The 22,864-nt window shown below is 43.4% G+C and overlaps 1 protein-coding gene across 1 annotated transcript in view; it reads left to right on the top strand.

Annotated features, from left to right (window-relative positions):
• SQOR (sulfide quinone oxidoreductase) overlaps positions 1-16,880 on the top strand; it is a 48,762-nt gene extending 31,882 nt beyond the window's left edge. The window contains exons 4-10 of the mRNA XM_065941469.1: positions 331-384; positions 4,196-4,390; positions 6,443-6,652; positions 12,679-12,862; positions 14,556-14,623; positions 15,131-15,309; positions 16,552-16,880. Coding sequence (XP_065797541.1) covers positions 331-384; positions 4,196-4,390; positions 6,443-6,652; positions 12,679-12,862; positions 14,556-14,623; positions 15,131-15,309; positions 16,552-16,609 — 948 coding nt within the window. The 3' untranslated portion in view covers positions 16,610-16,880. The remainder of the gene's footprint in view (positions 1-330; positions 385-4,195; positions 4,391-6,442; positions 6,653-12,678; positions 12,863-14,555; positions 14,624-15,130; positions 15,310-16,551) is intronic.
• The last annotated feature ends 5,984 nt before the right edge of the window (positions 16,881-22,864 follow it).

Raw genomic sequence — 22,864 nt, 5'->3', positions numbered from 1 at the left:
CCTTGAGTCAGTGATGGCATGAAGCAGTGTTAACACAGATAACTGTGGTCTCTTTTCTGTTGTGCTCCACTGTGTAAAAGCGGAGGTATCTCAAGCTCCCAGAAGCCAGGCCTGTTATATATTTGTGAAGCACTGACAGCAGAGAGGTGGGCATGATGGCACCCTGGAGTGCTCATTCCTGCCTGCTGGCCTGCCCACCAGCTGCAGCCCCACGTTGTCATGTTACAAGACGGGGACGCAGTGGGGGCTACTCATGTCTGGGGTCTGAGTCAGTTCTGGGGCTGCCACTTTTTGGGTCTTGGTCTAAAATGTCATTTTTTTGTGTTTCAGATCTCCTACAAGTATCTTATCATTGCTCTTGGAATCCAGCTGGACTATGAGAAGGTACTTAAAAAAATTTTTTTTTTTAATTTATTTTTGGCTCTTCTGGGTCTTTGTTGCTTTTGCACAGGCTTTCTCTAGTTGTGGAGCAGAGGCTACTCTCTAGTTGCAGTGCATGGGCTTCTCATTGCAGTGGCTTCTCTTATTGCAGAGCATGGGTTCTAGGGTGCATAGGTTTCAGTAGTTGTGGATCACAGACTCTAGAGCACAGGCTCAATAGTTGTGGTGCATGGGCATAGTTGCTCTGTGGCATGTGGAATCTTCCCGGACCAGGGATTGAACCCATGTCTCCTGCGTTGGCAGGTGGATTCCTTCTACTGTGCCACCAGGGAAATCTGAGAAGGTACTGTTTTAAGCTACTTCTATTACTATGTCATGGGCTTCCCAGGTGGCTCAGTGGTAAAGAATCCACTGCCAATGCAGAAGATGCATGAGATATGGGTTTGATTCCTGGTTAGGGAAGATCCCCTGGAGTAGGAAATGGCAACCAGCTCCAGTATTCTTGCCCAGAAAATGATATGGACGGAGGAAACTGGTGGGCTACAGTCCATGGGGGTCACAAAGAGTCAGACACAACTGAGCATGCATACATAAGTATGTTATACTGGCCTACTTATGCTATGATCAAAACTGCATTTAGTTGTTATATACTCATTTTGCCAAGAAAGAGTATTAAGAAATCCTCTTTCAATTTTATTTCTTAGCAGCCTTTTTATGGTTTTAAGAAAGTCTTCTCTAAGATTCTGTCAGTGATCATCGTTTGTTCTAGCTTTAGGCTTTAATCAGAGCTCAGCATGTCCAGGGCCTGATGGTAATTCTTACAAAACAGCAGCCTTTCCCACACTTACAAGAAAACTGCCTTTCTCTGTAGGATCGAGAAAGGTAGTTGTATTTCCTTTGAAAGTAAGATTTAGGTTGTGAATTCTTAAGCAGACTTTAAGGGTAGAATACCAGCAGTTAGCTTATCAGGCACTGAAGGGATGTCTAAGTTTTGTTGTATAGAGACTGGATTTTTGGTATAAAGTGTCTGACACAATATAAATGCTGTCCCAGCAGTTCCTTAGACCTCCCTTTTCAGAGAGCTAGGGAGCCAGATGTCCTCTGAAAATTTGTGAGATTCAAATTTATTTTCCTAAAGCATAATGGAGTGAGTTAGTAATTATGATTTCCAGAAGCTTCTTGGGGAATATGAATAAGTAGTTGAAGCACATAAGGCATTTGATAACCAGGTCACAAGTTTCAGGAAAGTGGTTTAGGTGAGGGCCTCATCTGAGTTGCATCCGCTGGGTGTTTGGTGTGTGTTGCTGGGTTAAAAACCAGAATAGTGACATGCCCAGTGTAAGAGGTAGAAGAAATGACCTGAGACCTGTTCTGTGAAGGTTTAAACAAGCCATGGATTAGTGTGGAGGTAGCGATGAGTTTGGTGCCATGGGTCATGAGTCTCATATAAACAATAAACCATGGAGGACTTTATTGAGAAAGGTGCCAATGATAGTTTCTGGAAAATCCATGCATCTTCAAAAGGCTCACCAGAGTCGACTTAACAAAGGCAGCCTATCTCTATGGTCATGTCACCCTGATGGCTCAAGGCCGTGTGAGGAGAATTGTTTGAAGACACCAGTGCTGAGAGTGCTTGCACCCTCTTGCAGTAAACCAAGAAACAATAATATTTAAAAGTAGCTGTTACTATGGAGTCTCTACCATGTGCCAGGGACCATGCTAAGAATGTAATACTGATTCTTCATGACTGCTTGAGAGGTAGATATTTTTATCTTCTCTTGATAGATGAGGAAACCGAGGCTAAGAGGATGTGAGTAATGTTTCCAGGGGTACTGTGTTACTTAGCAATCTTGGAGATACTAGAAAACTACCCAGGTTAGTGTAAACAAAGGAGAGATGGCTTTGATGAGGATGCCAAAGTATGTGGATCTTGGGGGTGGGATGTCACTGGGCCTCTAGAAGGACTGATCTCTGATCTGGGCTTTGATGAACGTGAGCAGCTTCTCTCTGCCCAGCTGCCTCTGGCTCTTCGCCCACCAGCTCCTGGTGAATCTCTGCAGTGCCATGTCCCGCTCTCTGGTCTTCTCAGTGTGGTAGGATGGTCCACAGCTCCTCACAGAGTGGGGGTCAGATCTCATCTCTTTCTCAGACTTTCCTGCTCCTTCTGCTTCCGGGTTCCCAGGGAAGCACCTTGGATTCAGTGGTGTCATAAACTGCCCTTTAGGAACAACTCTCCTTAAAAGGAACTTGGTTACTACTTTATGGCACTGTTTTCCTTGATAACAGTTTCTTCAAACTAGAGAAATATGATGAAGGCACATTGGCTTTTTATTTATCTCCTGGATCCTGAGTTTTGCTTTGGGAACTGGAAAGCATGGAGGTCATGTGGTAAGGGCTGCAGGCAGTGGGCAGGGGCCTCAGTATTTAGTTGTGTAAGAGTCTAGGTGGGTCTCTCAACCTTGCTCTTTAGTTTCCTCATCTTTGTCTGTGGGTCAGTAATATTCCACCCCCTCCCTCAGAGGGAGTGTAGTGAGTAGAGTGAATATTAACATAGATGTAGGATGGCAGAAACATTAAAATGCAGGGTGATTTTATAAGAGTAAATGATTTTAGAATAGTAAGTCTCAACTGTTGTTGAGACTGCTAATATTACAGCTACTTAAACTGTAGCAGAAGATATGGTTAACAATCAGAGGAATGCTCACTCTTAACATATGATGGAGGAGACCGAGGACTCTGTTTCCCTGAGACTTGAGGAATAGGTGTTGGGCGATTTCATGAGTCACGAGTGGGTGCCCTTCAGCCTGGAGAGGTTTTGAAGGACCACTCATCTTGAGATTGTTTTTGATGGTCCTCTGATCATCCTTGAGTCTCTTAACTCACTCATTTCCATCTCCATTGTGTTATATGAGCCTTCTAACATTTAAGAGAAGGACCCAGTTAATCTTCCTGACAGGAATATATGGACGTTTACAGAGCATGTACCATACACGTGTCATCTTTCTAGTCATCTTATACCATGGTCTCTTTACTCCTGCCAGCAATCCTACAGAGCAGTTACTTTTATCTGCATTTCACAGATGATGAACATAAGCATTTCAGTGAGCATCAGAATTACCTGGAGGGCCTGTTAAAACAGATTTCTGGGCTTGCCTCTGAGTTTCTGATCCAGTGAGTTTGAGCTAGGGTCTGGTAATCTGCATTTATAACAAGTTCCCGGGTGATGCTGTTCTGGGGACCGCACTTGAGACCCACTAGCTGATTTATCCGTTTACTGGGGATCACAATGCTTGTAAGTGGAAGAGCTAGGACTCAAACTGGAGTCTGTAGGCTCTCAAGTCCATGCTTTTAATTTCCTGCCTTTGCTGCTTTTATCAAGCGCTTGGCCTGGTCCAACCTGTTACAGGATAATTTAATTTTGCTATTACTGATAGTGTGGCTCTTGGTTCTGCCTCTTGTTCTTCTCCTTCCCAATAAGAAAACTTGTTCTCCAAAAAGGAAGTAAGGCTGGCTTCTTGTCCTCACTCTGATGGTGGGAAGAGAGGTTCAAATTCTGGACTCCAGGCCACAGAGGCCCAGGGTCTCCCCTCGGCCTCGTCCTGTCTCCACTTTGGCAGATGACTGCAAGCCCCACAGCTCTGGGCTTAGCAGAGCCCTCACTCACCTGCTAGCTCCACTGTGTGTGAGTGCAGGGGGCTCAAAATTGTGCTGAAATACATGAGAGGCAGTAGAAATAATGGAGAAGAAGGACCCTAAACACAGATTCCATTTTCACTTTTGTTAAATGATAATTTCTTTGCGTGCTTTGTTGCAGATTAAAGGCCTCCCTGAAGGTTTTGCGCATCCCAAAATAGGGTCCAATTACTCCGTGAGGACGGTGGAGAAGACATGGAAAGCTCTGCAGGACTTCAAGGAGGGCAACGCCATCTTTACCTTCCCTAACACTCCGGTGAAGTGCGCTGGGGCCCCGCAGAAGATCATGTATTTATCAGAAGCCTATTTCAGGAAGGTGTGCTTCCTTTCCAGGGATGGGCAAGGAGGGCAGAAGGGATATCATTTTTATCCATGTCAAAATACTGATTTTGTTTCTAAATTTAGTAGTTCAGTCACTAAGTCGTGTCCGACTCTGCAACCCCATGGACTGCAGCACACCAGGCTTCCCCGTCCTCCACTGTCTCCTGATGTTTGCTCAGATGCATGTCCATTGAGTAGATGATGCTGTCTGACCATCTATCCCTCTGCTGCCCACTTCTCCAAAGTATTGGAGCTTCAGCATCAGCCTCGGTCCTTTCAATGAATTTTCAGAGTTGATTTCCTTTAAGATTGACTGGTTTGATCTCCTTGCTGTCCAAGGGACTCTCAAGAGTCTTCTCCAACACCACAGTTCAAAAGCATCAATTTTTACTTTTTACTTCACATGTACAAAATTATGTAACTGCAAGTTTGCAGAATAGAAAAAAGATGTCATTCATAATCCAGTTGCTTTGGTATAGCTACTGTTATCAATTTGATATGTACTTCCATTGTTTTCCCTATTTTTTTAACATGGTTATAATCATACTATTATTTCAGTCGCTAAGTCATGTCCAACTCTTTGCTACCCCAGGGACTGCAGCATGCCAGTCCTCCCTATCCATCACCAACTCCCGGAGCTTGCTCAAACTCATATCCATTGAGCCGGTGATGCCATCCAACCATCTCACCCTCTGTCATCCCTTTCTCCTCCTGCCTTGAATTTTTCCCAGCATCAGGGTCTTTTCCAATGAGTCAGTTTTTCACATCATGTGGCCAAAGTATGGGAGCTTCAGCTTTAGCATCAGTCCTGCCAATGAATATTCAGGACTGATTTCCTTTAGGATTGACTGGTTAGATCTCCTTGCAGTCCAAGGGACTCTCAAGAGTCTTCTCCAACACCACAGTTCAAAAGCATCAATTCTTCTGCACTCAGCCTTCTTTATGGTCCACCTCTCACATCCATACATGACCACTGGAAAACCATAGCTTTGACTAGATGGATCTTTGTTGGCAAAGTAATGTCTCTGCTTTTTAATATGCTGTGTAGGTTGGTCATAGTTTTTCTTCCAAGGAGCAAGCATCCTTTAATTTTATGACTGCAGTCACCATCTGCAGTGATTGGAGCCCAAGAAAATAAAGTCTATCACTGTTTCCACTGTTTCCCCATCTATTTGCCATGAAGTGATGGGATCAGGTGCCATAGTTTTTTGAATGTTGAGTTTTAAGCCAGCTTTTTCACTCTCCTCTTTCACTTTCATCAAGAGGCTCTTCTGTTCCTCTTTGCTTTCTTCTATAAGGGTGGTGTCATCTGCATATCTGAGGTTATTGATATTTCTCCCAGCAATCTTGATTCCAGCTTGTGCTTCATCCAGGCCGTCATTTCTCTTGATGTACTCTGCATATAAGTTAAATAAGCAGGGTGAGAATATACAGCCTTGACGTACTCCTTTCCCAATTTGGAACCAGTCCGTTGTTTCATGTCTGGTTCTAACTGTTGCTTTTTGACCTGCATACAGGTTTCTCAGGAGGCAGGTAAGGTGGTTCGGTATTACCATGTCTTGAAGAATTTTCCACAGTTTATTGTGATCCACACAGTCAAAGGCTTTGGCGTAGTCGATAAAGCAGAAGTAGATGTTTTTCTGGAACTCTCTTGTTTTATCTATGATCCAGTGAATGTGGAGCACTTAAAACAGTACCTGGCCAACTCTAGGACCTCATTAAATGTTTACTGCATAAATCAACAAATGAAAACATGAATAAACAATTCAGGTCTATCTTCCCTTGGACCTGACTTTCATCTCTGGATCTCACTGAACAGAGTCCACCTCAACCCCTGAATCAAGTTGGACTGAGGTGTTGTGTCACTGACGGAAGATAAAAGAAGGAGGAGGCTGTGATCCACACCTCACCCCACCAGTGCACAGTGATGGAGAAAGCTGATGAGGTCTCTTTGGAGGGTTTTAAGTCTTGTCTAGGTTAAAAAAAAAAAAGGGTGGCTGGAGTAATGCTTTGATGTTGATTGCTTCTATTTTTTTCTTTTTTTCAGACTGGAAAGCGACCCAAGGCCAATATCATTTTCAACACTTCTCTTGGAGCCATTTTTGGGGTCAAGAAGTATGCAGATGCCCTACAAAAGATTATCCAGGAGAGGAGCCTCACCGTTAACTACAAGCAAAATCTCATTGAAGTCCGAGCTGATAAGCAAGAGGCTGTTTTTGAGAATCTGGACAAACCCGGAGAGACCCAAGTGATTTCAGTGAGTGTGGAGGTGAAACTGTCAGCTGAGCAGTGCCATGGACACAGGCAACACTGAGGGACCCACTTTTTTGCCCATTGTTGTTGTGTGCTTGGGAGGCTGGTTACAATGAGCATCTTAGGGTTGTGATGGGGAGAATGTGGACCAAAATGGGGAAGGGAAGAGATAAGAGGTTGTGTCCATGGGAGATGAGGAGGGTTCATCTACTGTTGTTGCTGTTTAGTCTCTCAGTCTGTCTGACTCTGCGACCCCATGTACTGTAGTTCACCAGGCTCCTCTGTCCATGGGATTTTCTGGGCGAGAATACTGGAGTGGGTTGTCATTTCCTTCTGCAGTGGATCTTCCTGACCCAGGGATCAAACTCGCATCTCCTACTTGGCAGGCAGATTCTTTACCACTGGATCACCAGAGAAGCCCTCATCTACTGGTACCAAGTGAATTTTTTATCCTGTTTTGTGTCTGTATTTTTGGCACTGAGTCATTTGAAGCAGCCAGAAACATTTCACAACTTTAGCTGCCTAGAGTTCAGGAAGGGCTTCTTAAATGGAGGATATAGTGATTGTCTCCATTTATGGTTTGTGACAGCCAGGCCTGCTTGTAGGTAGTTCAGGAATGATGGATATCTTTTACCTGGGAAAGAGGGTATCTTTAAACATCTCATACCTGTGCATCAAAGGAAATGCTTACAAATCCTTGAAAGATCTGGCAGAGCCACATCCTGCTTGGAGAGATCTAGTTTTTGTATGTGGGCTTGGCTTCTGTGCATCTGTTTCTTCTGTGAAGTGGGAATAGTACATTAAGAACAAGATGTAAAGGCATCCAGAGAAGATGCAGAGAAGCATCATTTGTTTATATCATTTTGGCAAGAGCTGTTAGCAATGAGGAAACAGTACACAGTCACATTTTATTCATTCAGCCTTTTTAGAGGAATGAAGGATTCCATAAATGGAAATTTTGAAGTGAGCCAAAGATTAATTTTCTAAACATCAGAACTTCACAGTTTAAGCTTTTTAGTGGGAGCTTTTTCTAAAATATATTGCATACATCTTTCCATTCTTAAATGGTATGTAGTGACTATCATTTAAAATGCTGTTAATGACTCAAGGTCATAATTTTAAAAACTTTCATTTGGAAATAAACTTAGAGAAGTTGCAAAAATAAAAATAGTACAAAGAAAACTGTATATAGCCTTTACCTAGATTCATTTATTGCAGAGTTTTACCCCATTTGCTTTATCATTGGCTTCACTGTTTCTCTCTCCATATATAAATAGTATGTAATGTAATATATTTTTCCCTAAAGCATTTAAAGGTGAGTTATGTACATTACAGGCTTCCCAGGTGTGGTAGTGGTAAAGAAGTGAAGTTGCTTAGTGGTGTCCAACTCCCTGCAACCCCATAGAGTGTACTCTGCCAGGCTCCTCCATCCATGGGATTCTCCAGGCAAGAATAGTGGAGTGGGCTGCCATTTGCTTCTCCAGGGGATCTTCCCGACTCAGGGATTGAACCCGGGTCTCCCATACTGCAGGCAGACTCTTTACCATCTGAGCCACCAGGCTGATAAAGTGGTAAAGAACCTGCCTGCTAATGCAGGAGACACTAGAGATGAGTGTTTGATTCCTGGGTTGGGAAGATCCCCTGGAGGAGGGCATAGGAACCCTCTCCAGTTTTCTTGCCTGGAAAATACAATGGACAGAGAAGACTGGTGGGCTACAGTTCATAGTGTCACAAAGAGTTGGACACAACTGAAGCAACTTAGCACACGCTTATGTATGTCATGGGTCATGGCCCTTTACCCCTAAATATTTCACCATAATTTTCCTAAGAGTTAGGAGTATTCTCTTATATAACCACAATACAGTTATCAATTCAGTAAATTTAGCAAGGATACAATATTTTAATCTATGATTTGTATTCAAGTTTTGTTGATTGGTGAATAGTATTATAGTACTTCCTGCCCTCCGGAAGTTGGTCTACAGGCAGGTATTGCATTTAATTGTCATGTGTTTTTAGCCTCCTTTAATCTGGAACATTTCTACAGCCTTTCTTTGTCTTCTGTGACTCTGCATTTTGAAATAATACAGCTCCCTCCCCCACTTGTATTTTTTAATAGGGTGTTCCTCGTTTTGAGTTTGTGTTTCCTGGTGATGAGTTTCAGGCTCTGCATTTTGGTGTGAAATACGGCATAAGTGATGAGTCTTTCTAGGATAACACATTGGAAAGCACACAGTGCTCATCTGCCCCTTGATGATGTTCATTTTGATCACAAGTCCAGATATGGTCCAATTTCTTCACTGTAGAGAATTATTATTCTTTTTCTTTTTTGCTACTAGTAAGGAGGGGGGCACTTTAAGACCATGCAAACACCCTACTCACTATTCATTAAAGTTTCCCAATAGATTTAGCATCCATTGATGATTTTTGCCTAATCCAGTCTTTACTATGGTGGTTGCAAAATGATGTTCCAGTCCAGCATCCCTCTACCTGTACTGGTAGATTCTTGGCATCCTGTCAGCAAAAGCTCTCCCTTCCCAATTAATTATTAGTATGAACTTACGAATGCCTGTATTTCCCCCCACTGGTTTTGTCAACTAAAAAATATAGTCACAGCCTGAAAGTAGAGTGTTATTTTATTTGGTGGGAATATTTAGGACTCTGAGTCAGGCAGACAGCATCTCAGTAGCTCTGAGAAAACTGCTCCAAGGATGCAGGAGGGGAAGTCAGGCTATATACAAGTTTGCAACAAAGGAAACAGGCAGCCTGAACATCAAAGATCAGGTAGCAAGTTAAGGAATTCAGCATTCTATGTCTGGGAAGATGCAAGCCTCTGGGCTCACTGAATTCATTCCTTTCATAAGCACCTCAGCTATCTGGGGCCAATCCTGTTTCCTTGTTCACCTTGCTGCTTCATTTCCCGAGCTCCTCGGCAATCACCGTGGCGGGTGGCAGCATCCGCTGGATTGCAGTTTTGGGAGCCCTCATTCATATTTCGAGGCCAGAAATTGCTGATGGCTGTGACATTTCTTGTTTATTGATATGTCGGGAGATCTTTCATTTCAGAGTTTATAATTCATTCTGTCCTTAAGTACTTTGGTGCTCAAGTTGTCCCAGATTGGGTCAGCAGGAATCCTTTCAGAATGGCTCTTAATGTCCTTGTGACATGTCCCCATTACATTTTTCAGCACTTCCTTGCTTTCTGGTATCCCAGGATGTCCCAGGCTTGTCTCCTTGCCCCAGTTCAGGGTCATAATTTTGAGTAACTCTTATATAGTTATGCATCTAGGGCCTACTGGATTGTTTAGGGCTAATTTTCCTCTTATGAAAGGACCTCAGTCTACTCTGTTATTTGGTTTTGTGTGCATCCTCTTTGTAGTTTTCTAGTTTTCTTCCTTCCTGGCTGTCAGGCAGTTGTGACTGGGAGACCCTTCTAGCTCCAGCATTTTAAAACTGCTAATTATAATCTTTTTTATTGGCTGGAAAATGAGATAGCTAAACTCATTAAATTCTATGTAAAGTAAAAGCAAATGGGTGGAGTGTGAGGGTCCACAGCATATTTTTATGAGCAAAGTGTATGAGCTTGAGTGCACGAACTTAATTTTGTTATTAGGTCCTTTTAACTCTGGTTCTCTGCTGTGCCATGGCTAGTTGAGGCTTGCAGATAGGGACTTGGATAAATAAATGGTTATTCTTCTTCTGAAGGGTTTATAAAGAAAGAAGATTATTCGTGTCCCTTTTGAAGTATAGGCTTTTAGATTAAATTTTTTCTTCAGACCTAATTCTACTCTTTAAAATATGAATTTCAAAAAATCTACCAAAAGGCTTTAGAGCAGTGACTCTCAGCTCTGGCTGCACATTTCAGTCACCCAGAGGGCTTTCAAAACATGCTGATGCCTGAGTCTAACTCCCAGAGATTTTGATTAATTGATCTGGGGTCTGGATAGAGGATTGGGAGTTTACAAAGTTCCCCTAATGATTCTCATGTGTAACCAGGAATGAGCACCACTACCGTAAAGAATTAAATGTACCCAAAGCCTCTAGTGTCTGATCCTTCATAGAGAGCTTGTGAACTGGCCCAAGTCTCCAGTTTTTGGAGATCTGAAATTGTTTTACATCATGGTGTCCTAGAACTAGAAGAGATTTTGGAGATTGTCTAGTACAGTGCATTTCCTTATAGAAAAGGAAAGGAAAGGTGAAGTGACTAAGTAATAGCATTTGATTTTTCATTATAAATGAACCTATTCCTTCAAGCCAGAGTTTCTAATACTGTCATCTACAGGTTTCATGTTTCAGAATCATTGGGGTGGAGGTTGTTAAAGTACACATTCCTGTTCTTCTCCCAGACTTAATGGATCGGGATCTTGGGGTGGTAGGGCCCAGGAACCTGAATTTTCTACAGATCTTCTTTATAAACATAAAAGTTTGAACACCACTACTCTGAATAGGTTATTTATGTTAATGAAGGAGAACCATGTTATTTACTAGATTCAATTTATGGAAATAATGGATAAAAAACAAGCTATAACCTAATGCCAATATTAATTTGCAGCAAATCTATAAAATGACCCCAGTAGTTCTTTTGTTCGAGTAAAGTGTCATGCCTTTATGATGGTTATGTGGAAATATTTAACTTCCCTTCTAGAAAAGATGTATGAAATTCATGTGTATTTGTGAAATTCAAGCACATATACTCTAATAGATAGAGATGATGCTAGTAAGATTTGGCCCTCAGTTCTGGCTAACTTTAGAAATACAGACATGGCCTTAATAATTTGGTGGATGATGGTTGTTGATTATTCCATCTGCTGTCCTGAAGACATGTGCTCAGTTTGCATGTAAATTAACAGACACAGCCTCAGGGACCCAGGCCACTAAAGAGCCAACTAGAGTACTTTGCAAAGCACTGCACATTCACTCCACTTCCTCCACCTTAAGGTTGACTAAGCTCATAACCGAGAGTGGGAATAAATATGTCACATCCCTAACTCCCTCTGCCATCATGACTGCCAGGCCCTGGTGATGATACGGAACTTGTTATGAAAATCAGGGGCTGTTGACTATCACAAGGTTAGGATTGTCCTAAGAGGCTAAAGTTTTCACTGTAATGAATTGTTTTGTGAACACTTAATTAATTTGAAATTGCTAGATAGAGTTGGTTAAAAGTAAATAGAATAAACTACAAAATATTATGTAAACAAACAAAAAAGCATATCACATAAGCAAAAGAGTTACATGAGCCATCAAAACTGATTAGGTTGGGTCAGTGCCTAATTGCCAAGGGTAGCCTTGATAAAGGTTTATGGGGAAAACAAATCCATCCTGCTTCCTACACAGTTCAGTAAATCCAATACTGAATTAGACCCCTCCTTCTTCAAAGTGCTAGTCAATATTCTTGCTGCCTTTCAGTTCAGTTCAGTCGCTCAGTTGTGTCCAACTCTTTGCGACCCCATGAATTGCAGCACGCCAGATCTCCCTGTCCATCACCAACTCCCATTATTTCACCTTAAATTGGTGTTTTGATGGTTGCCTTTTTGTGTTTTGAGAGTTGACTCATATTTGAGAATGGTGCTCACTTATTAGCTCCTAACATGGGTTTTTACAAGTTTTAGGCACTCTTGAGAACCTCTTTGCAGAGTAAACCTGATGTAACTAGACTTTACAAGTCATCAGATGAGGGTCAGGAAGACAGCAGCTGAGATACATCACCCGCTTCATTTCAGTAATAAGTAGAAGCATCAATGAGTTCTTTCAAAATGTTAGTGAAGTTAACTCCAGTTTTTCAGATTCCCCCATGCCAGCTGCCAGAGGGATCCTGTGAACTCTGTATGGGGAGACCACGTCAGTTATTTTATCACTGCCTTGCATGGGAGCATGGGTGATCTTGGCAAGCATGTGGATCAGTATGAACACTAACTTTACAGTGCTCCGTACAGCCATAGTCCATGTGTGTGTCAGGGAGTTGGGGCCGGAGCTTGTGGGGCTATGGAAATAATGGAACAAACACACATTTGGATGCTCTCCTTTTTGCAGTATGAAATGCTTCACGTTACACCACCCATGAGCCCACCAGATGTTCTCAAGACGAGTCCTGTGGCTGATGCTGCCGGCTGGGTGGACGTGGACAAAGACACTCTGCAGCACAAGCGGTACCCAAATGTGTTTGGGATCGGGGACTGTACCAACCTGCCGACATCAAAGACTGCTGCTGCCGTAGGTAAGGCCTTGAGCTGTGTTCCCTCCTCACTCAAAGCAGGGGTGCCTTCTGCTAAGGCATCATCATAATAAAAACAAAAGTTGGACACCAGCGGCATTTCATTATATATGAATTATATTAATGAAGAAATGTTTGTGCCTAAAAATACCTTTGGCCTCCCAAAACGGAAGTGTTGCCAATGAACCTAGTGTTGTGTAATGAACCTAGTTGTCAATGAATCTAGTGTTGTGTAAAGAAGAAAGTATCTGTTGAATGTTTTGTACCAGAGTAACATGATCTCATCTGCCTTTTCTGGGTCAGAAGGGTGGTTTTCAGGGGAGGGGGACATTGGAGAGAGAGGTACCACTTTTCCAGCTCTCTAGAATTCTGTTAACTTCTCATGCTATCATGCTCACATCCCTGGTCTTCTTTGGAACATCCCTGATGCTAGGCAGGTTGGCTGTTTTTCTTCTGCCTGAAACACTGTAAAACTAGGGAAGCATTTGTTTCCCCAGAAAACACATGCGAGTCAATGAAAGCTTGCAGAGCAGAAAATTGCTGTGTTAAGACAGATACAGTGGAGAGTGCCCTGATTGGTACACGATTAAGGCCTCAGCCTGGGCAACTAAATTCTTCACGTCGATGTTCTGCTCTAGCAGTGATGGAGAGAATTGCCTTTTAGATTCTGTTTTCTGTAGACAGGAACTGTCTTTTTTAGATGCTATAAAACACGAACCTCCCTGCCGGTGGGTATGGGAGCGTTTCATGTGAATTGCATACCCACAGAACATGTGTTACTTTTGTTGACTATGTCAACCTAAGAAAGGCTTTCTAGGAAATCCACTGAATGTCCTTCTTATTATTTATAGTCATTTCCCCCAAACTTTTCATTTCAAAAATCTCAAACCTATGAAAACTTTGAAAGTACAATGAATACCCATATACTCTTCAGGTATTAACCAATTATTCATATTTTGTGACCAATATAATAATTAACCAATAAATGAATACTTTGTCTGATCACGCTATGTACCTTTTTTAAAGTCATCTGAAAGTAAATTTTGACATCATGATACTTCACCCTCAAATACTTCAACTTCTGTCTCCTAAGAAAAATGACTTTCTCCCCTATACCCACAAGATCATTTTCATGTCTAAGAAATTGAACATTACATTATGAAACCATTAATACAACCCATTGTGAATTTCTTCAGTTTTTCTAAAAATGTCCTTTTTAGCTTTCCCTATCCACTCTTTCCCCTACCATCTGCAATTCCCTGTAAATCTGTGAGCCAGTCAAGGGCCACACTGCACACTGATTGTCATGTCTCTTTGGTTTTCTTTAATCTAGAACAAGCCTCTGACATTTGTTTTTTTTTTTTTTACTTTCATGACATTGACATTTTTGAAGAGTGCTGGTTGGTTATCACATAGAAAATACTGCAATTTAGAATTGTCTGGTAGTTTCCTATGATCAGACTCGGGTTGTACGTTTGTGCCTCCCACTGTGTCACCTCAGGAGCCCGTCCTGTTTGTTTGTCTGGTCCTTGGTGAAGCTAGAGTCCATCACTAGGTTGAGTTGTGTTCTAGTTACAATCTAGAGGGTTGGGATACGGAGCCTTCTTAACTTCTTCACATTAAAATTATTTGCAAATTAGTTTTCATGGAAAATCTAGACACTTCTGTTTCCCTGACTTTTCCATTTCTTATATAGCTGCCCAGTCAGGAGTACTTGACAGAACAATTTCCCTGATTATGAAGAATCAAACACCAGTGAAGAAGGTTTGTATGCCTTGTAAGAGTCACTGTCTCAACTTACCATCTTCCATTCTGCATGAAAACTGTTTTCCCACCATTTTGCTGCTTTCTTAATTAGTTTCTCTATTATGCAACTTCAATCTTTGCCTTTAGTATATCCTTGTTATATAATTTCTATATTTTCATTGTAAAAAGAGTGGAATATACAAAAAAGGAAAACATTGCCACTGCTCAGAGTAAATAATAAGTTCCAAGATGTCTAGGTGGTGGTTGTTTGGTCACCAAGTCGTGTCCGACTCTGCGACCCCACGGACTGTAGCCAGTCAGGCTCCTCTGTCCATGGGATTTCCCAGGCAAGAGTACTGGAGTGGGTTGCCATTTCCATCTCCAGGGGATCTTCCCCACCCAGGGATTGAACCTGCATCTCCTGCATTGTCAGGCAGATTCTTTACTGTCTGAACCACCTGGGAAGCCAAGGTGTCTAGACAGCATGTGAAGAAAAGCAACTTTTCCACTCTGTCTCCATCACAGTATGATGGCTACACGTCGTGTCCGCTGGTCACTGGCTACAACCGTGTGATTCTCGCAGAGTTTAACTACAACGCTGAGCCCCTGGAGACCTTCCCTTTTGACCAGAGCAAAGAGAGACTTTCCATGTACCTCATGAAGGCTGACATGATGCCGTTCCTGTATTGGAATTTGATGCTGAGGTAAGTATATCACCTGGGGGAGAGGCATACCTGTTAGCAGATTGCGACAACCTGTACAGGGGAGTTGTTTCAAGAAACCCTTCCAGCTTCAGGAGATATGACCCCGAGCAGGACTGGCGAAGGGGGTCCACTTTGCTAAGTCATGTCTCATAGATTGGTAATGGCAGTCTGAGAAGGGTTCTGAAGTCCCAGCCAGACGTGATGGGCAAGAGGCTGCCCTGGGTGAGAGAAGGAGCCCTAGCACAGCTACCACTCACCCACAGGGACACAGCCTCTTCTCTTTATAATCGGCAGTGACCAGTTCTCCTGTCTTTCATGTTATGGTACTGTCTTGATGCTGGATAAATCATCATCATCATCATAGTCATAGTGAATCACTTTGACCTGTTAAGTACTTTATCATCTGCCATCTTAATTTTGTTTTTGTTATAAGAAAAAGAAAACATACTAATTAAGAGCTAAGCTTTGGAGACCTGTGTTTGAGTCATGTCTGCCACCTACCAGCTATGCATCCTAGGGCAAGTTGCTTAAACTCTGTGTTTAAGTGTCTTATTTGCAAAATGAAAGGAACATTGTCTTCCTCACAGGATGGGATGAATGAGACAATACATAAAGAGACAGATCCATTGTAGGCATTCAATAAGTAAACAGTGACAAATTTAATAATTCCTCTTCCTTGTTGCAAAAAAAAAAAAAAAAAATCTCATTTGACTCTCCCAAACCCTTTGAGAAAAGTAAGTCAAAATGTAGACACCAGTGTTTTTCAGCTAGGGATGATTCTGCTCCCCAGGGGACATGTGGCAATATCTGGAGATATATTTTGTTGTCATAGCTGGAAGGGATGCTATGGGCATCTAGTGAGCAGAGGCCAAGGATGCTGCTAAATAGGACTGCCCCCTGCCACTGAGAAGTATATGGTCCAAAATGCCAATAGGTTTGGAAACCCGGACCTGTACTTAATTTATGAGCTGGTCAAGGTAGAGAGGACAGCAGTTGGCGCATAGTAGAGGCTTCGTACAGCTTTGCTGAATTGAGTCAGTATGTTTAGGCTCACATAGCAAGTCGGGGTTAAAGTCAGTTGTGCCCTCCTAGACCTGGGTTCTTTCTACCTCGCTGTCAAGCTTGCTTTATACCCTGAGAAACATTGTCTGTGAGTAGCCTGGCTTCCCTTTTAACATCCTGTTGCCTGAAGTCACCCCCTTATTTCCGATGCAAAGCACTATTCTGTGTCATTTCTTACAGGGGCTACTGGGGAGGACCAGCCTTTCTGCGGAAGTTGTTCCATCTGGGTAAGAGCTAAGGATGGCCCAGCGCTTGCTCACCCTGGACAGCTTCTGGACCAGAAACACAGCCATGGATTGACCAAAAGCAGAATGAGGAACTCAGAACCCAGCCCCATAAAGAATTTACTGCTGGATGACAGTGACCAAATGCCTCCCTTCTCAGTCCCTCCTGGCAGCTCCCACACAGGCTGCTCAGGACAAGCTTAATTATTTGGAAACATTCAAATGAAAAAATAGAATTCTATTTTTTAAATAAAAGCTCCCACTGATTGAGATTCTATGAGAAAATTGGATCTTGACTAGTGGTCTGAAAAGTTATAGCTGTAGGGAGGAAAATGTGGTGGTGGTGGGATAGTTCACTTGTTACCTACTTTGACTATTTGACTGAAAGCTGGCATAATTTTACCAGAGCCTGTCTGGATTTATAGAAACAAGAGTTTTTTCCAGGGAGAGTATTGTTTGAAACAGTGCCTGTGAAGGCTATGGCTAGAGCTGGTGCTGTGGGGGCTCAGGGGACTGGCCGCTGCCCCTCTGCTCCTCCGCTGTGTTCATGCTGAGGTCACGTTCTCCCAGCCTTTGACTGATGCAGGGAGCACTCACGTTGGCCTGTTCCTACAGGACGCATAAGTCCTCTACCAGCAACTTGGGCTCCAGAATTTCCCATCAGTCTGGCCAAAGCATCAGGCCAGACTTAGAAGTGCATCAGGCCTGAGGTGGCTCTTTCCCGTCCCTCCTTCCTTCCTCCCCCTCTTCCTCTCCCTTCCTCTCACAGGTGTCCCTCTCACATCATGGTCTGAAAGCCCTCCCTTGCCTTCTCCTGATCCTTCTCCTTGAGCCTTGACAGACATTTCCTCCACTAAATCTCTTGCGAATCCAATTCTCTCATGGCCCCTGCTTTGCAGAGAATGTACACTTAGTGAGGGTGGGGTTGATTCAGTACCAGTTTTGGCCAAGAAAATTTTGAATGAGATCATGTTGGAAACACTGCAGGAAGTAGTTTCAGTGGACTTGAAGTTCAGCAGCAGCTTCAAAATCATTTTTTCTCCATTTAGTTTATTTGGAAGCTTACAGTTTCAGGTTTCTGTTCAACCTGGTATTTGAAAGCTTTGCATGTTTCATATTTATTTATAAATTCCACAAAAGGGCAGTGCATAACTGTTTATGCAATAGAGTTCAAACCTAAACTGTTACCCAGTTTGAGGAACAGTGTTACTTAGGGTTGCTAAGTCTCTCTTGTTTCCTGAAGATCCTGGATGGCTTTAGAAGCTCTGCTCAGGCATTTGTTCATTAATTTAGCAAAGATTTACTGAGCTCCTAATGAGCTGCCAAACACTGCCTTGGCCCTGGAGATGCAGTTGTGATCCAGACAGATAAGGGCCCTGCTACAGCCTCGTGGTTCCCATGATAGTTGCCTCTCCTTTCCCTGGGATGCTGGGAAGCTTGCTCAAAAAGACCTTGGTTTGATTTGGAAAGTAGATTTTCTTCAGTAGCACATGTTTCTGAGGAGGAAAGGGAGTACTATCTTTGCAACAGACTTCTCATTTGGCAATAGAAGTAGGAGATGTTTTCTGGATGACCACACTCTGGTTTGTCTGGGGTTCTCCTGTTTAACATCTATTATTCTGGCATAGCTTTAATAGCACCGCTCCTCCCACCCCCGCCCCAGTATTCACTTTCCAAATGTCCCATTTGGACAATAGATTTTATTGACCACTGTAGTGATCACTCAACGCTCCCACCCTCACCTGGGGTCTAGAGTAAGAGAGCAGTGCTACAGTAGGTGGCGCTGTTTCTCAGTCTGTGCTGCTGGAGGACGGCAGAGGTGGGGGTTTCCTGTCCTGCTCTGAGTTCCCGGGCATTTACAGAGCTCCTGCCTGAGCCGGCTGCAGCCTGGCTCCTGGTGGGCAGCTGAGTCAGGGAGAGCTGGGGGCTGTTCACCCAAAATGATCTTTCTCTGCAAGGTCCACACAGTCCTGGGAGAAATGTCCCTAAATGTGGACACAAATGCATTTTCAAAGAGTGAAACTGTTTCTGGGAATGGCTGAGGCTTCAGGGTGAGTCACTTTGAAATCCCTCACAGGGTGAGCTGGAGTCTCCTGTGTCTGTTTATGATTGTATATTCCGAATAAACCTCCAAGCATCAGGAAGTTGCTTCAGTTCACATTATGCTGGGCAGAATTGACTGCCAAGGCTGGGGGGAGCAGTAACCACTACTGACCAGTACGTTGGTCTCTAGCTTTCATTCCTATGATTTGGGAAAGATCAGAAATGTGCTGAATTCCAGAAAAGTTTGACTTCTGAAACCATATCTTCTTAACCACAAATGTGGGCTTGCTCAAGGGAGAGGCCCTGCTCTGGGACTGCCTTCAGTTTTCCCAGTCAGCAGCAGTAAATGGGGAGGGGTAAGGCCAGGGTAGCTGGCAGTTTCTCCAAAGGTGGTGCTTGGGATAGGTGAGGTTGCAGGTCCCATCCTGCTGATGCCTCCAGAGTCCAGAAGTGATACAGGGCTGGGAAATCCCTTCTTGGGTTGCCCCTCACCCTTGCCGCCACCCTTTGCCCCAGAGCTGCTTCCCTTTCAATTTTTGCCCTGGCGTCAGCCCCTGGGTGAGCTGAGGGTACAATGAAGACAGAGCTGGATGGCAGCTTAGGGATCGCCGAGCTCCAGGGAGGGAACTGAGACTGAAGTCAGCAGGGGGAACACAGGGTTTCAGATTTGCTAGATTCTTTTTTTTGGTATGAAAAACACTTTTAGTGTTTTTTCCTCTTATTTCTAAATTTTGTAGACGAATTCAGAGAATGGAGATCAACAAAAGGAATAGAAATCACTTCAAATCCATGACCCAGTTGTAACAACTAATAGCATCTTGGTGTCTTTTTCTCTAGTGTCCTAATAATTGCTGTTACTTATAAAGTTCCTGAAAACAAGTAGGATCATACTGTAAGTACTGTTTTGTGACCTGTGTTTTACACTTAATATGTGTTGAAGACCCAGTGGTTGGCTGTAGGGAGGAGGAGATTGGTGAGTAAGTTACTCAAGGTGCACAGATCGTTTATCCTGGCTGAGAAAGTGGAATTAATTAATGTAACAAATATATGTAAATGTATAATTCTCCAACAATCCTGAAGGTAGAATTATCAAAGACATGGAATATTGGTCTTTTGAGGAGGGTGGCTTTGTAATATAACATTTAAGAGTGGGTCCTCTGATTGTTTGCATGCACAGGATAACTCCAGTCTGATTTTAAAGCAAAAGTCCCCCTTTATGTCCTAAGACCACAGATGAAGCTTTCATTTCAGATAAGCTCATTGTGATCATTTCAGGGAGGGAAGGATCAAGAGCAATGGTTTGGATGAGATAAGACTTTCTGAAAAGATGAGTGAAAACCAGATCTCTCTGGGTAGGTTCACTGCTAAGTAGTTAAGGAGATTGCTTGTCTTTATACTGGAGAAAGTCAAGGTCAATACTTTGCAAGAAGCAGGTAGAAAGGTCACAAGACACAGCTGAGAAAGATGGATGGTGACATATGGAACAGTTTTCTCCCCCAATATTGATTTTTGAAAAATAACTTCCCTGGAGGAGTGCATGCTATGAACAACCCTAAATGAAGTTAAAACTTTCCATGTTTGCATGCAGTAAAACTCCTGTAATTGCATCTCTCAGGTACCATTTGGGGCCACACCCAGGCCCACAGAAGTGCAGACAGGCAGGGACTCTAGTGCTGTTCTGGCACAAACTGGGTTCGGATCTCTTGAGGCACAGCTGGACAGAACACAGGATTTGGAGCCACAGACTGGGATTTGGGTCTTGGCTTTCCCACTGACTGCTGATAGCATCCCTCTCGCATGTTTTAATCACCACTTTGTCACCTGTAGAGTGGGTTAACCATCCCTACTTCACAGAGCTAATGCAAGCATTAAATGAGTTGAGGTATGTAGCTTTTGGCACGTAGACTGTAGCAATGATTGTTGTCCTTGGCTCTAGTAGTTGAATGAAATGCTCAGAATACAGCCTCCCCTTAGACTAGAAATTCCTGCCTGTCTGGGAGAAATGGGGTCATGACAGGGCTCTCCAACATCCTTATTCTAGCAAGAAAGATGGATTCTGTCACTTGTTACCACCACAGCTCTGTGCCTCGTTTTGACAGACTTTCAGAGTTTTGAAATTATCAGCCTTATCGGTTAGCCCATGCGGGGTAGTGGGTAAGAATATGTGTTTTGGATCCAAGACTGTCTGGGTTTGAATCCCTGATCTGCCTCCCATTGGCTGTGTGACCCAGGGAAAGTCACTGAGACTCTCTAGGCCCCTGGTTAGTTTGGATCACAGAAGGCCCTGTTTTCAGTCTCAGTCTCAGTCAATTCCTCTCTCCAGGTATATAAATATATATGGTAGATATATACTCTTTGTTATAGGGTTTCACTGACTGCAAGAATTCATTATCAGCTACTTCCACAAGTATTTGGGGGGCATCTAATATACTCAAGGCCCCTGGGGATTCAGAAATCCAAGTCCTTATCCTGTGTGAGTTCTGTTTGATTCTTTCCATGAAGCATCAAGCTAGAGGTCCCATCTGTATATGGTCATAGCATTCAAACTGTGCCATCTTACACCAGGCATTCAGGAAAAGTACCAAGAAGAAGGTAAAGTTTGAGTTGAGTCCCTGTATTAACTAGGTCTCATTTGGTTCCAAGTGACACAAATCGAAGTCAAATAAACCTAAGAGAAAAAAGGGGAGCTTACTGGCTCATGTAGCTGGGAAACTCAGGTGTAGACTTCAGGCTTGACTAGATCTAGGCATCATAAGGTAATCAAGGTGCTCTCTTCATCTCAGTTCTCTTCCCCTCCGAGTCACTCTCTGTGACCGATATGCTTTCTCACTGTGGCCAGGGAGGAGGGCGACATGCATGTCCTCCTGGCTTGGCCTCCCTAGTGGAACAAAGAACAGGGCTTTGCAAATGTCAGTAGCCCAGTTCTGGGGGCGGATTATGATTATGTGCTTAGTCGCTCAGTCGTGTCCTACTCTTTGCGACCCTTTGGACTATAGCCCGCCAGGCTCCTCTGTCCATGGGATTTTTCAGGCAAGAATACTGGGGTGGGTTGCCATGTCCCCCTCCAGGGGATCTTCCTTACCTAGGGATTGATCCTGTGGCTCTTGCATTGCAGGCGGATTCTTTACCCCCTGAGCCATCGGGGAAGCCCATAATTTTGATCACCAGTCAGTAAACGAGTGTTTCCCCTATCTGAACCAGGGCTCTTTTGTTCAGTGCTATATTAGCAGTACCTAGAACACTATGACCCAGGACAGCACATACTAAGTTCTCAGTAAATATTTGTTAACTGAACGAACCAACTAAATTTTGGCCATGTGCCTACTTCATATGTAGGGACGTGGGGTTTGCTACTTAAAGAAGGAGCCTGACGGACAAATGTTCTGAGTACCCTAGTCCATGATCACCTCTAAGGTCCTGAGGCATGAGGAAGATGTGGCCAGGAGCAGAGGAGTAGAAACTTCCAGGCATGGGGAACAGTACAGGGATGTGGATGGGGGGCTGTGGGAATATGGGTAATTTGGTTTGGGCAGGAAGAATATTGGACGGCAGGAAGAAGACAGGGTGGAAAATGGGATTCTGGGGTACCTTGGGTTGGGATCTCTGATGTTGCTTTTTGTTCCTCCGGCCAACCATTTGCATTCTGCATCCTGCTCTCTGCCCTGAGAGGCTGCCTAGTACAGGCAGTGTGAATGAGCTTCCCTGCTGACTGGTTTCTGGTTGGGTTTGGCCCGTGGGGGTTGGTGGGTGGTGGGAGTGAGAGATGAAGAAGGAGTGAGGTCGGGGCACTAACTCCTCTGACTCTCCTGGCGGGCCTGTGTCGGCCCTATGATAGGAACAGAAATTGAGAGAGTTTATAAACTTTTATAGCAACTTGACAGAGATATTTTATATCTGTTACCTGTTGAATCTAATAATAAAAAATTGGGGCTTGTATTTTATGTGTGTTTTCAAATTTTATTTTTTTCTAATAATCTTTTATTGTATATTACAGAAGAACTAGCCTGAGAAGAATTAGATTTTTAAAAAATCAAACAAAATGAAAACAGTCCACAAATGTGGTTTCAGCGGATGACTGGAGAAGCCCCGCTTTCCTTTTGGGTTTGATGCCCCCTCTCTGTACCCATCCCGGCAGGGACAAGGGTGGAAACAGCTGCCTGCCTATGAATCCCGAGGGACTGCACTGTGCCTGCAGTTCCTCCGGCTTGGCTCACCTTTGTACATAA

Source organism: Muntiacus reevesi, chromosome 7 (assembly GCF_963930625.1).
Source record: "Muntiacus reevesi chromosome 7, mMunRee1.1, whole genome shotgun sequence".
NCBI classification, from domain to species: Eukaryota; Metazoa; Chordata; class Mammalia; order Artiodactyla; family Cervidae; genus Muntiacus; species Muntiacus reevesi.
The sequence above is the reverse complement of the archived record's forward strand: the minus strand, read 5'-3'. Positions and strand labels throughout refer to the sequence as shown.